At 39.8% G+C, this 15879-nt stretch overlaps 1 protein-coding gene across 1 annotated transcript; it reads left to right on the forward strand.

Moving 5' to 3' along the window:
- Positions 1–1374: 1374 nt before the first annotated feature.
- On the forward strand, positions 1375–10424 carry LOC131994201 (uncharacterized). The gene is made up of 2 exons (XM_059360722.1): positions 1375–1412; positions 9318–10424. The coding sequence occupies exons 1-2, from the start codon at positions 1402–1404 to the stop codon at positions 10219–10221; spliced, it is 915 nt and encodes a 304-aa protein (XP_059216705.1). The 5' UTR covers positions 1375–1401; the 3' UTR covers positions 10222–10424.
- The last annotated feature ends 5455 nt before the right edge of the window (positions 10425–15879 follow it).

Raw genomic sequence — 15879 nt, forward strand, 5'->3', positions numbered from 1 at the left:
ACATATGTATAGCCCGATTTTCACTCGTAGACCCACTGCAAGCTCATGTATTGACCAATCTTCCCAAAATTTTGTACAACGCTTTCCTCGACGAATTCCACAATATCCATAAAGTTTGGTCGAAATCGGTTTAGATTTAAATATAGCTCCCATGTATTTGTTCGTCAGATTTTGGATAATTTGTTGTCATTTGTCAACCGTACTTATTACATTTTGAACATGTTTGCTTTGCTCGAAACTTTATACAGGGATTTTAATAATCTATGTGGATACATCAAATTTGTTTCAGAATTAGATGTAGCCGCAGTTTTTGAGTCTATTTATAGCAGCAGTTTTTGAGGCTATACGCAACAAACAAACATACAAACACAAATTGAATTTTATATTTAAGAAGATGTCATTGTCAAAATATATAAAAGAATATCGTGACTGACAGACTGATCGTCGCCCAGCCCAAACGGCTAAAGGTAGAATCATGAAATCTTGCACATATGTTGTTATTGGATCATAGGCACGGAATAAGGCGGGATTTGGTGATATTCATACGTTTAGATACTAAAAAGAACCAAAAAGTACGAAATTGTGTATTTTTACCCAAAACGAACGGTCCTGAATTATGTTTTTGGGCTCAAATTAAAAAGCGTCTCGAAAAAATAAGATTTGGTGGCAAAAATTTTCCAAGTATTCCATTTTTGAAATTTTCCAAAATAATACTGGAAGTGGGAGAAATAGTACGTTTAGTGCTGCAATTGGTACTATTTGGTACTTTCCTTGTAAATTGAGCTTGAGCTCTGAATTTTGGAACTTAGATACACCATGGCAAACTTAATTCGATGACAAGTAGTGTTGAACCTAGTTCAACCCGGTTCAACAACAACTATCTTCAACCACTATACCTACCACTTTAGATATAAGTTAATGAATTCCTGAATTGTTATTTGAAATGAATTATTAGTATAACAGATTGCAATCTGACACCTGGCTACCCTAATCATTTAAGTTGCACCCCTATCTGTCTCACTTCCCCATCAATCGCATATGCTGAAATAGAATTTTATGTTTAGGCATTAATTATGTCCATGCTGCCTTTAACACTGCCTTAAACACTTGTGCAAAACCATCCAAGGCGGTAAGAGCTTACACACCCAAATACACTGTAACACCAAAAAAACTGAAACTTGGCCTTTTTCTTTTCTTGGTTTTTTCCTCTGCTGCTACTTGTCTGGGAGATTCACTCTACATTTAAATACAGTCCACTTTCTTACAGAAGGATCTACTGGACTTGTACATGGTCCTTCGAACCGGATATTCAATCAGCGAATGAAGTAATTCGGATCACGTCCACCGCAAAAAAAAAAAAAAAAAAAACAAACACCTTTCGCATATTCTAAAAAGACTACTATGGAAAACAGGTATGTAAGAGTTTTTGGTGTGTGAACAGACAGGGTTGTGTTAAGTAAGAATTTCGATTGAAAGTAAATCTTTTACTTGGAGAACTGTTTGAAGGAAATAGATTTTGTTTCTACTCTGGGGAATTTTGCCACGGTATCCCCATATTTATGCCTTGAGCTGGCACAGCTTCTGTAAGAGTAAGAGTTTTTGTTGTCTATTCGATTTGTACAAGATCTGCTTTTCACGAAAGCGCTTTGACACTATTTGATCGAGAAGTACAATAACGTTATTGCTTCACGAGCATGATGATTACATTTTACATGGTTATTGGCATAACCTTGAAATAATTGCGTCAAGGAAGGAAGGGGGAAAGACGAAGACCGAAGTTTGGTTTACATCTCTCTTTGCTTTATGGTTCGTTGTAAATACTTACTTTGCATATGCATTTTATGAGAAAAGAGTGTCTGTACTCTTGAAACAGAATACTCTGCATAAGTTCATAGCACTTAAATTCCCTGCAGAACTGTCTCTTTGAAAATCGACTTCTATGTACTCTTGGAGTCATAATCTAGTGGCTCTCATCACTAACATTCATCTAACCGGCGCGACTGCTATCTCAACGACGCCGCAGTCAAAGGCACATCGACGAGTTCTGCAAATACCCGCATTGCCGCTGCAGCGCCCGGACATCGCAGTTGACTCTACGAGACTCTCTTTTATCCGCTTATAGGGATAAAGATCGATTCGATTCACCCACGCATGCTTTGACGCATTGACTCTCCAAATTCTTGGCTCCACCAACAAACAACTTGTTTCGACTATCAGAGGAACAGGTTAGCTACATGCAATTTTGTCATCGACCTATCATTCTAGTCTAAGTGTGTACGAAGAAGCATGTAATGAATGCATATTGTTTACAGCAACAAGAATTTAAATTATTTGGAATCGAACAACTGAAAATAAGTGAAAAATTTCTACAGGAAACATTGTTGAAATATACTGGTTCTACGATATTAATAGTTATTAAACAAAGATGAATTTGGCATGACAGGAATATAAGAGGAAAATATGAAATTGGAATGTGATATTTTTTTAAAAAAAAAAAAAAAAAGAAGGAGAATTTGTTAATAATATCGAATAAGATTTAAGACCACTTGGTTTAAGGAAAGTTGATTTATCAAAAAGTGATAATTTTTTAACAAAATTCGAGTATCATTTGTGCACAAATTCGAATTAAAATCTGGGCAAAGATTTAAAGTCAATGGTGCAAAGAAGCACGTTGGAGTTCACATGGTATTGAAGGCGTTCAGTGCGAAGACGAAGGCTGGGAGGAGTGATTGAAACCTGTTCTAAAAAGGCGATTGGTATGGTGAGTGCATGTATTTGTGACAAAGTAGAAGAGGCCAAATTAAAAAAAGTAATGCACATAAAGCGGTAGGTTTAAAGAGGAATTAGTTCTGGTGGCTAAGGAAAAAAAACCCTCTAAGATATTCGTATAGGAATACTCAGCTTTATGGATCACACAATCTAAGGAATACAGACTCCTGATCTATATCGAGATTTATTGGAAATTATATCCAGATTTATATTTGAATACATACCTATTTGATTGTACTTAAATACCTCATGCATGGAATTCGAAAGGTTGATGAATGTTTATATCAGCTCTGTGTCTAAAAAAGAGACGAGCTAGAAAACCGTTCCTACTGATTATACACAAAGACTGAGTTCCTTTTTTTTCATATTCGGAAATATCTATTATTTTGGAATTTTATTATTTGTTGCAATTTTAATACTTTGTTACAATTTTAATATTTTTTGGAATTTTACCCTACTGTATCGCATGCTCGTGAATGTCTGTTATAGGAATTAATTTTGTGAATTTCTATCTGAAGAAAAACCAGGAAAACTGCATCCTTTTCATAACTGAATAAAATTTTATGAGGCTATAGGAGAGAACCTATTAGGACTTCTTATTTGTTCCTACCCTCCTAAGAATTTAAGAGAGGAAAGATCTTTGGAATTGCTTTCTATGCCCATCTCACCTGCGATTGAAAGGGAGAGTGGAGTTATATATGTATGCATGGATTTATGTCATCTGTAAATCTAATATTTATGTTGAATATTAAATTCTGAATTCATATCTATCTTTGGAATTTTGGTTTATTAAAATTTTGATAGAGTTATACAATTGTGAGATATATATTGCGAGATTCGCATATGGATTTTAGTCGCATTGGATTTGGTGGGGATCCTATATAGAAAAAGGTTCGGACGAATAAGTTGGAATTTTCAGAATCCCTTTTATTCCTGTTGTAAGGGAATTGCCTACGTCGGTTTCAAGTCTGGCCCATTGTTTTCTCCAACTCTAGACACATTCCCTTTCCCCGAGCAATTCAGCGACTTCTCTCTCATTCGTGTTAGGAATCGTGCACCAATCCTTAGGTACCAGAGGCATTTGTGGGACTGTCATCTATTGCTACATTTAAGAGGATAGTCGGATAGCTGATTGGCATTCTCTTAATCAGGATACTATCTGTATGGCCATTGAATTACCTTGAAATTTGGGTACTTGAATTGCTAGGTGTTTTCTTTCGCCCCGTTTTAATTCCTTGGTGAATTGAGGTTTACTGTATTCCGCTTCTGAATTTATTGAAATGAGTTCGCAGAAGTTCATTTTTTTTTTCGGACCAAGTGGTCACATTCTGTGCAAATTTTGCTGATATTCCCATTGAGGACCATACGTCTTCCAGTCTACAAGTCGAACTCGACGATTTGGAGCGTCGTTGGCGCCAACTAGTCCAGATTTATGAGACGGAAATGACTTCCGAGAAACCGGAATACACTGAAACTATTCGGGCATCAATTCATGCCAAGTTTTTGGAATCATGTAAATCGTACAAGAATTGTAAAGCTTCGATTCTCGATCTAGTTCAGATTGAACGACAAAAGCTTGAAAAGGCTAGACCACGCGAGATGCCGGAGGCAGGAATAGTAAATGACAACGGCTTTGCGTTGAAAGTTCCACCGTGTGATACCGAATGCTTTAGTGGCGGCTACGATAAGTGGCCCAGTTTCAGAGACATGTTTACCGCCATTTATACCAAACACCCCAAGTTATCCCCTGCTCAGAAGCTGTTCCACCTCAGGGCAAAAACTCGGGGTGAAGCTAATCAGATCGTTAAACAGTTCGCTCTAACCGATGACAATTTTAACTTGGCCTGGGAGGCTCTGCGCCTGCGTTATGAGAATAAACGCATCCTCATCAACCACCAACTACGGAGAATCTTTGAAATCGAGAATGTTTCCTCAGAGAGAGGAAAAGCTTTGAGAAATCTGCAATATACCATGAATAATTGTCTTGCAGTCCTAAGGACGTATAACATCTCCGTTTTATCATGGGACCCATTTCTTGTTTTTTGGGTTTCCTCCAAACTACCCGAGGAAACTTTAGCTGCCTGGGAGAACTCTATTCACGATCATAAACAGATGCCCAGTTGGTCTCAATTGGATGACTTCATATCAAGACGGTTGAGTATGTTGGAATCGATTTCCGATATGAGAAAACCTTCCAATGCGTCTTCCAGTACACAGAAAACTCAAAGTTTCCACGCTAAGACCGATGCCACTTATCGTCCTTGTAGAGTCTGTCGCCTCAACCATGCAGTGCGGGGCTGTCCTACATTTAAGTCCTGGCCACATAATGAAAAGATGAAATTCGTGACTGCAAATAAGATTTGTGCAAATTGTCTTTCTTACGGACATGTTGACAATAGCTGTCAAAGTGAGAATGTATGTCAGAAGTGCAAACAGAAACATCACACAGTGCTGCATCCTGACTCCGGTAATACATCAAGCCATGAGCGAAATCCTGGACCAATAAAGGCAGGAACCGCAACTACTCAATATCGAACGGAGACTTTTCATATAGATACAGAATACGAGGACCAGCCTTCGACATCTGACGCCGCGTATGATGAAACGTACAATGTCCAGTCACATTTCACAGAATCGGGGGAGGAAACTGTCCTGCCCACTGCCTTGGTCGACATAGAACATTTGGGTACTCTGTTCACTATCAGAGCTTTTGTGGACCAAGGATCACAGGAGTCTTTCGTATCAAACAGAATAGTTAACAAACTGTCTATTCCGACTAAGAAATCCTTTACGAGGATTTCAGGACTGGGAGGTACTGTACTCGAAAACTCCTCCAAGCTATGCTCCCTTACGTTAAAGGCTCGCACTTCTGATTTTAAACTGAGCACATCAGTTATTGTTGTTTCGAGTTTGAAGCATTTAATGCCAGGTCTTCCTACACCAATTTCGGACTGGTCTGGTTTGAACCATCTGGATCTAGCGGATCCGAAATTTTTTAAACCAGGTCCAATAGATATGCTTCTGGGAAGTGACGTGTTACCGTCCATTATTAGGCCTGGGGTTAAACCTAACATTTCAGGGGATCTGTTGGCGCAAGAGACCGCATTTGGCTGGTTAATTAGTGGTCCTCTCAGAACGCGCACAGTAACCGCGTCTGCTACCTGGGTGACTTCTCCTGACACACTGAACGAAGAGCTACGAAGATTCTGGGAAATCGAGGAAGTTCCTACCTCAATTCCTATTACGGAAGAGGATGCTTACTGTGAACAGTTCTACCGAAAGACAACGAAGCGTCTACCAGACGGGAAGTATGAAGTCAGATTGCCTTTCCGACAGGAGCTTTCATCTGAAGTGATACTGGGATCTTCACGCCGTGCAGCATTAGGACAATATCTACGTACGGAGAAGACTTTGAGGAAATTTCCAGAATTAGAAGCAGAGTATACAAAAGTGTTAGCTGAATATATACGATTAGATCATATGGAACCTACGCAACCAACTGAAATCTGCGAAAACTCTCGCTTTTGTTCTTTCTATTTGCCACATCATGCTGTGGTTAGACCTGAAAGTGTATCCACTAAGGTTAGAGTGGTATTCAATGCTTCAAAGAAAACTTCCACCGGCATTTCCTTAAACGACATTCTATATACTGGTCCAACACTACAGAATGATTTGATGAATGTCATTCTTCGCTGGCGTTTTTTCAAATACGTTTTTAACGGCGACATCGAGAAGATGTACCGCCAAATTTATATTCATTCGAATGACAGATCGTTTCAAAAAATACTGTTTCGAACTTCCCCAACTGAAGAAATTTCTGATTATTGCTTGAAAACTGTTACATTTGGTGTGAACTGTGCACCATATTTGGCCATACGAACATTGTTACAATTAAGCGAGGATGGAAAAAATACTCATCCTGCGGCTTCTTCTATTTTACAAAACCAAATTTACGTAGACGACATACTTTCCGGTGGACACACTGTAATTGAAGCCAGGTCATACATCCTGGAACTGATAGATTTGTTGGCCACTGCAGGATTTCCTTTCAAAAAGATGACTGCGAATCATCCGCAAATATTGAAACATTTGCCCCCCGAGGATCTTCTAACCGAAGATTTCCTTAAATTTGAGGAAGCCAGCGACACAAAAACATTGGGCATTCGCTGGAATGCTATGACAGATCAATTTTTCTATAAAGTATCAAGCATAACTGTTCCCTCCACACCTATTACCAAGCGCAAGATTCTATCCATTGTGGCAAAAATTTTCGATCCAGCGGGCTGGTTAGCCCCAATTATTGTCGTGGCAAAAATGTTAGTGCAACAACTTTGGATAGACGGGACAGACTGGGATGAAGAGGTCAAAGAACATTCTTCCGAAAAATGGAATACATTTATATCGAATTTTTCTGATATTGAGAATCTGAGAGTTCCTCGTTGGATTCATTACTCGCCCGAGTGCAAATTTCAAATTCATGGATTTTGTGATGCCTCGGAAAAAGCATACTGTGCCTGCATTTATGTCCTTTCTACTTCTGAGAATGTTACTACATCGTTTTTATTGGTTTCAAAAAGCAAGGTTGCGCCATTGAAAACTATAAGCTTGCCGAAACTAGAGTTATGCGGGGCAGCCTTACTCTCGAAATTGTTGAAGTCTGTTTGCCGCAATATGCCCTTGACCGTATCTGATATTCACCTGTGGTCAGATTCTACCATAACGCTGGCCTGGTTGCAGAAGCCGCCATTTCACTGGAAGACTTTTGTGGCAAACAAAGTTTCGGAGATATTAGACAACGTGGGGAATGTGAATTGGAGGCATGTTCCAACCAATGAAAATCCGGCTGATATTGGAACTCGGGGATGCACCGCTGCTGAACTCGAAAAAAATTCTCTATGGTGGCAAGGTCCTCACTGGTTACTCAAATCCGCTGAATTTTGGCCGAAACAAACCACATACAAGGAACCAGCCCTAGAGAAGAAAATCACAGTCTGTCAGACACAGATTCAACTGGAAGATGTTTTGGATCGGTTCTCTTCTCTTGACCGAGCACTTCGTGTTGTTTGTTTCATATTAAGATTCGTTAGAAATTGCCGAAAAATCAACGACACCAAAGTACAAGAAGGGTTTATTACTCCCCAAGAAATTACATGCGCCAAGTTAAGGCTGATCCAACTGGCACAGATTTCACATTTTCCCGCTGAATACCGAGCACTTGAATCTGGTCAGCCTATAAGTTCTAAAAGCAGACTTCTAACGCTTAACCCTTGCCTCGATGAGAACAAATTGCTCAGGGTTAACGGCCGCTTGGCTAATTCCGATATGAGTTATAATGAAAGATTTCCTTTAATACTGCCAGAAAACTCGAGATTTTGCAAACTTTTCATTGAATATACTCATAGAATCTTACTACATGCTGAACATCAGACAATGCTGCGCGCAATTAGGCAGGAATTTTATATAATTCGTGTGAAAAGTGCTATCCGCTTCTGTATCCGAAACTGCAAGATATGCACCGTGTATAAACACAGAGTAAGGAATCAGTTGATGGCTGCTTTACCTTCGGAACGGTGCACATTCTCCCTACCCTTTACCAACACCGGACTGGACTTTGCAGGTCCTTTCGAATTGAAAACGTCTAGACTGCGGAATGCAAAGTTGCAAAAGGGATATGCGGCAATTTTCGTTTGTTTGTCTACCAGGGCTGTTCATCTGGAGGTCTGTTCTGACTTGACGTCTGAGGCGTTTTTGTCCACCCTTAATCGTTTTGTCGGACGACGTGGATTTCCGAAAAAGATTTTCTCTGACAATGGGACTAACTTTGTAGGGGCAAGCAGATCGCTTATGGCTCAGTATAGAGAATTTTTGAAGGTTGCTGAGAAGTCCGCTGCCGAAAAGTATGGGATGCATAATTTCTCGTGGCATTTTATACCTCCTCACGCTCCACACATGGGTGGTTTGTGGGAGGCTGCAGTTAAGAGCATGAAGGCTCATTTGAGGAAAGTTGCCTCTAACCTTAAATTTACATTTGAAGAGTTTTCCACCCTGTTAGTCCGAATCGAAAGTGTTTTGAATTCAAGACCTCTTTCTCCGATCAGTGAGAATCCGAATGACTTGATTCCTCTGACTCCTGGCCATTTACTCAGAGGTGCTCCTTTGATGGCAATTCCTGAGGAATATACGGATAACCTTTCATTGATGAACCGCTGGCAGCGACTTAAAAATATACAGTTATTGTTTGCTAGGAGATGGAAGAATGAGTATGTGTGCGAGTTACAACGAAGGTATAAGTGGAAATCCGCTCAACAGAACTTAGCCGAAGACGATTTTGTCATTGTCAAAGATGACAACCTCCCCCCCACTGAATGGTGTCTGGGGAGGGTGGTGAAAGTTTTCACCGGTCAGGATTCAAACGTTCGTGTTGCTGAGATACGCACACAGAACAGAATCTTGACACGCCCCTTAGTCAAGCTGTGTATACTGCCTTGCATCTAGTTATTAGCATCAACAAAATCTGTTCACATAACCAATAACCCTTACATTTTCAGCTCATTTACCAAATCTGGCATCCCAAAATGTCGCATCTGTAAAGACCGACATTTCTTAAAAAACTGCCCAACTTTCCAAAGAATGACCGTATCAGAACGCAGAGATGTCATACGTGAAAAGGGTTTTTGTTTTAACTGTCTATGTACAGCACACAAACGCAACTGGTGCCCGTCCAGAAATAAATGTATGGTCTGTCGGCTAAACCACCATACCATGGTTCATATGGACAAACTTGATTCCCCTAAAACATCACATCAACACCGTTTAAAATCATCTAAAAAATCTCCAGACCCAACTGAACGATATGGTTCAGGCTCCCGTTCGCAGAATTATAAGGAGAGAAACCAAACGCAGCGACGCGCACAATCTAAACCCAGCTCTACGTTCGGTCGACCTCGAACGCATTTTAAGGAACGGCTGAGCAACAAAGCTCGAGCCCACATATTTTTACCAACGGCTCTTGCCCGGGTCCAGACCTCAACCGATCCAGAAAAGGCGAGGCTACTACTGAATTCTGGAGAGGCACAGACGGTGATATTAAAGACTTTAGTGGATCGATTACACCTGCGCACTACGCGCAGAGACAATAAGGAATATTGTACGTTAAATCTCGAGTCTTACTATGACGCTCAAGCCAAAATTCAAATAGTTGGTTTAGTACAAAAGAGTTTTCGTACAACTCTACCATCGATAACCGATACGCCAAAACTACAAAGTATCTATAACCACCTCACCAATCTAGCTGACCCTCACTTCTACAAGCCTTCCAATGTGGAAATCATATTGGCCAACGACAATATACCTAAGATTCTGCGAGCAGGAATGATCCAAACCTCCTCTAACATGCCCATTGCGCAGAGTACAATTTTTGGCTGGACTATCTCTGGAGCTTGTCAATATTGAAATTGCATCCTTGCAAGGCGGGCGGCATGTTGAACCTAGTTCAACCCGGTTCAACAACAACTATCTTCAACCACTATACCTACCACTTTAGATATAAGTTAATGAATTCCTGAATTGTTATTTGAAATGAATTATTAGTATAACAGATTGCAATCTGACACCTGGCTACCCTAATCATTTAAGTTGCACCCCTATCTGTCTCACTTCCCCATCAATCGCATATGCTGAAATAGAATTTTATGTTTAGGCATTAATTATGTCCATGCTGCCTTTAACACTGCCTTAAACACTTGTGCAAAACCATCCAAGGCGGTAAGAGCTTACACACCCAAATACACTGTAACACCAAAAAAACTGAAACTTGGCCTTTTTCTTTTCTTGGTTTTTTCCTCTGCTGCTACTTGTCTGGGAGATTCACTCTACATTTAAATACAGTCCACTTTCTTACAGAAGGATCTACTGGACTTGTACAAGTAGAGTTTTTGAAAATTTTTACATTTAGGAACTAAAAAAAGTACCCAAAAATGTACGAAATGGGTGAGATTTGTACAGGGCGGACGGATAGAGCTAGATTTTAGAAATTTGTCTTAAAATACATCTGGTGAAAATTAACAAATAAAAGCGTGCTAAGTTCGGCCGAGCCGAATCTTATATACCCTCCACCATGGATCGCATTTGTCGAGTTCTTTTCCCGGCATCTCTTCTTAGGCAAAAAAAGGATATAAGAAAAGATTTGCTCTGCTATTAGAGCGATATCAAGATATGGTCTGGTTTGGACCACAATTAAATTATATGTTAGAGACCTGTGTAAAATGTCAGCCAATTCGAATAAGAATTGCGCTCTTTGTGGGCTCAAAAAGTAAAATAGAGGGATCGATATATATAGGAGCTGTATCGGGCTATGGACCGATTCAGACCATAATAAACACGTAGTTAATGGTCATGAAAGAATCCGTCGTACAAAATTTCAGGCAAATCGGATAATAATTGCGAGCTCTAGAGGCTCAAGAAGTCAAGATCCCAGATCGGTTTATATGGTCCTCCTATTTGGGGTCTTATGCCCATAAAAGGCGCATTTATTATCCGATTTTGCTGAAATTTGAGACAGTGAGTTGTGATAAGCCCTTCGAAATCCTTCGTCAATTTTGCCCAGATCAGTCCAGATTTGAATATAGCTGCCATATAGACCGATACCCCGATTTAGGGTTTAAGGCCCATAAAGGCCACATTTTTTACCCGATTTTGTTGAAATTTGGGACAGTGAGTTCTGTTAAGCTCTTCAACATCCTTCGTCAATTTGGCCCAAATTGGTCTTGGTTTGGATATAGCTCCCATATAGACCGATCCTCCGATTTAGGGTCTTAGGCCCATAAAAGCCATATTTATTATCTGATTTTGCTGAAATTTGGGACAGTGAGTTGTGTTAGGCCCTTCGACATCCCGCGTCAATTTGGTTCAGATCAGTCCAGATTTGGATATAGCTGCCATATAGACCGATCCTCCGATTTGGGGTCTTAGGCCCATAAAAGGCGCATTTAATGTCCGATGTCGCCGAAATTTGGGACAGTGAGTTAAGTTAAGCGCCTTGACATACTTCTGCATTATCGCACAGATCGGTCCTGATTTGAATATTGCTGCCATATAGACCGATCTCTCGGTTTTAGGTTTCGTGGGCTATAAAAAGCACATTTATTGTCCGATGTTGCCAAAATTTGGGACATAGAGTTAAGTTAAGCCCCTCCTCATATTTCTGAAATTTTGTCTCTCGGTTTTAGGTTGTGTGGGCCATAAAAAGCGCATTTTTTGTCCGATGTTGCCGAAATTTGGGACAAAGAGTTAAGCCCCTCCTCATATGTCTGCAATTTGGTCTAAATCGTTCAAGATTTGCATATAGCTGCCATATAGACCGATCTCTCGATTTAAAGTCTTGGCCCCATAAAAGGCGCCTGTTTATTCCTATTTCACTGAAATTTGACCTACTGACTTATGTTATGCTTTTCGATATCCGTGTCGTGTATAGTTTAGATCGGTTTATTTATTAGATATAACTACTAAAAGAAACCAACTTTTTGTTATGTACAATTTAGCAATGACTTTCACTTATTAGTATTTGGTCCAAATCGGAACATATAGTGATATAGCTGCTATGGTGCTTAAGGTATGAATTGTGCACCTGTTTTTGACGAAAAATGATTTACATATATACCCTAGGCGGTGGGTATCCAATATTCGGCGCGGCCGAACTTAACGCCTTTTTACTTGTTTGATATCTGAAGGGGGCCCAGACCCTCCCCCTTACCCTAATTTTCAGAAACGCCAGATCTCGGAGATGGGTGGTGCGATTTAAACGAAATTTTGTGTGCTTTCATATAGTACCCTAAAAGTAAAAATCTAGTATCCAAATTTCGGAAGGGGTACCTAGGGGGGCCGCCCCACCCTAAAACCTACCAAGCAAATATTTAGACCATCTGATATCCAATTGTCGGACCAAGTGTTTGGGGAACCATCTCAACCCCCAAAAGAACACCCCTAAATCGGACATATTTACCGACCATGGCAATATGCGACTCAAATGAAAGGTATCTGTGAGTAGAATACGAATCTAATATCCAAATGTGGGACCATGTGCCTGGGGGTCCACCCTTCCCCAAAACACGCCCCAAACAGGACTTATTTACTGACCATGGGATTATGGGGCTTAAATAAAAGGTATTTGAGTGTAGAATTTGAATCTGATATCCAAATATGGGACCAAGTGTTTGGGGGGACGCCTCTCCCCGAAAACATCCCCCAAAGGGGACAAATTTTCGACCATAGCAATATGGGGCTCAAATATCAATATATATGATATCAATGTTCTGGAAAAGTGTCTATGGGGCCACCCCACTCCCACAACACCACCCAAATAGGAAATATTAGCTGACTATTGCAATATGAGGCTCAAATAATAGGATCAATTATATATTGTCAAAACCAACTCACTGAGTGACCGCCTATCCTCCAAAACACCCCCCAAGCCGGTCACGTTCGCCAACTATGGAGATATGGATTGTTAATGGGCCAAATCGGTCCATATTTTGAAATAGCTGTAATATAAACCGATCTTGGGTCTTGATTTTTGAGCCTCTAAAGGGCGCAATTCTCGTCCGATTTGACTAAAATTTTTCACGTGGTGTTTTGGTAGAACTTCCAACAACTGTGTTTAGTATGGCGCAAATAGGTACATAACCTGATATATCTGCCATATAAACTGATCAGGGTTCTTGTGCTTCTAGAGGGTGCAGTTATTGTTCAATTTGGCTGAAATTTTGTACAACCGATTCTTCCATGACCTTCAACATACCTGTGAAATATGGTCTGAATCGCTATAAAGTTGATACAGCTCCCATATAAATCGAACTTCCTGAACTGAAATATTCCACAATGACTTCTACAATGTTCCGCATTCAATTCATGGTCCGAATCGCGCTATAACTTGATATAGCTCCAATAGCATAACAGTTGTTATTCATCATTCTTTGTTTGCCTAAACAGAGATACCGCGCAAAGAACTCGACAAATGCTATCCATGGTGGAGGGTATAGAAGATTCTGCCCGGCCAAACTAAGCACGCTCTTGCTTGTTTTTACTCGTGTTGGCACGTAAAGTACCATGATCCATTTGAGAAATTCTGCTGATGAAGAGTGATGGCGAATCAGAAATCGCGATACTGATAGCCGATCATATGCTTTTAAACAACATCACTGATTTTGTGCTACTTTTGATTAATTATTTGCTGTGTTATTTTTGAATAGGAAGCATTGAACAAAATGGTCTACAACCGGACGATATCCTGCAATGGAATATAAATAAGATTTTAAGACCAAAACAAGTAAAAGCGTGCTAAGTTCGGCCGGGCCGAATCTTGAGAACCCACCACCATGGATTGTGCTAAAAATTTATACAAAATAATTTTAGCTGAAGGGCATAATTTTATTATACATACCAAACTTTTGTCAAACCAGCAAAAATTAAAGCTTCTAGGAACCGAACAAGGATAATCTGGAGACCGGTTTATATTTGGGGCTATATCAGGTTATAGATCGATTTGGACCGTACTTGGCACAGTTGTTGGAAGTCATAACACAACTCCGTGTGCAAAATTTTAGCTAAAACGGAAAAAAAATTGCTGCTTCCAAGGGCTAAAGCTGTCAAATCGGGAGATCGGTTTATATGGGAGTTATATTAGGTTACAGGCCGATTTGGACCGTACTTGGCACAGTTTTTGAAAATCATAAAATAGCGTCACATGCAAAATTTCAGCTAAATCGGAAAAAACTTACAGCTTCCAGGGGCTCAAGAAGTGAAATCGAGAGATCGGTTTATATGGGAGGTATATCCAAATCTGAACCGATATGGCCCATTTGCAATCCCCGACGACCTACATCAATATTAAGTATCTGTGCAAAATTTCAAGCGGCTAAATGCAAATTTTCAAAAATCCACCAATAAATATGGATTTAAGAGAAAAATACAAAATGCCCACATTCGTCCTCAAATGGCAACACCATAACCATTTGAGTTACAAAATGAGTGACTAGATTTGTATATGATGGCGGGTATAATAAATGTTTTCCTGATTATTCATCAAAGATTCTATGCAACATTTACAATTATATAAATCCTTAAACCATTCGTTCTATTCGTTTAAAGTTATTTCCTCAACGTTTCAATTTGAATGTTGCCTCTTTTATTCAGGTGTCGTAGATAGACAGTATGGAAGGGCTTTAGACACATATTTACTCGCTAGGATTACGTGTTTCACTAAGCCATAGGCAAATAAAATAGAATTGCCAAGTGTGTGTGTGTTTTTTTTTTTTTTTTTTTTGTTTTTTGCATACGCAGTGTCTCTTAATATTTATCAACGATAGTACGTGTAAGCACATTAGGAATTGCAATACCGAAAGATATTAAGCTGAAGGTAATAGGTTACAATTTGGAAAACTTATTTCATAATACTTTCGAGTCTAACAGATACCGACATTTAGGTGGGGACCCTATACCAGACATGAACCAATTTAGGGGAGTGGTATTGATAACAGTTAAGGATTTTGTAAGTAGCACGGAATTCCTAAATTAAATTTCTTTTTCGAGACTACTATTTATACCCTCCACCATAAGATGGGGGGTATACTAATTTCGTCATTCTGATTGTAACTACTCGAAATATTCGTCTTAGACACCATAAAGTATATATATTCTTGATCGTCGTGAAATTTTATGTCGATCTAGCCATGTCCGTCCGTCTGTCCGTCCGTCTGTCTGTCGAAAGCACGCTAACTTCCGAAGGAGTAGAGCTAGCCGCTTAAAATTTTGCACAAATACTTCTAATTAGTGTAGGTCGGTTGGTATTGTAAATGGGCCATATTGGTCCATGTTTTGATATAGCTGCCATATAAACGGATCTTGGGTCTTGACTTCTTGAGCCTCTAGAGTGCGCAATTCTTATCCGATTGGAATGAAATTTTGCACAACGTGTTTTGCTATGGTATTCAACAACTGTGCCAAGTATGGTTCAAATCGGTCCATAACCTGATATAGCTGCCATATAAACGGATCTTGGGTCTTGACTTCTTGAGCCTCTAGAGTGCGCAATTCTTATCCGATTGGAATGAAATT

The sequence above is a fragment of the Stomoxys calcitrans genome, chromosome 1 (genome assembly GCF_963082655.1).
Source record: "Stomoxys calcitrans chromosome 1, idStoCalc2.1, whole genome shotgun sequence".
In the NCBI taxonomy this organism is placed as follows: Eukaryota; Metazoa; Arthropoda; class Insecta; order Diptera; family Muscidae; genus Stomoxys; species Stomoxys calcitrans.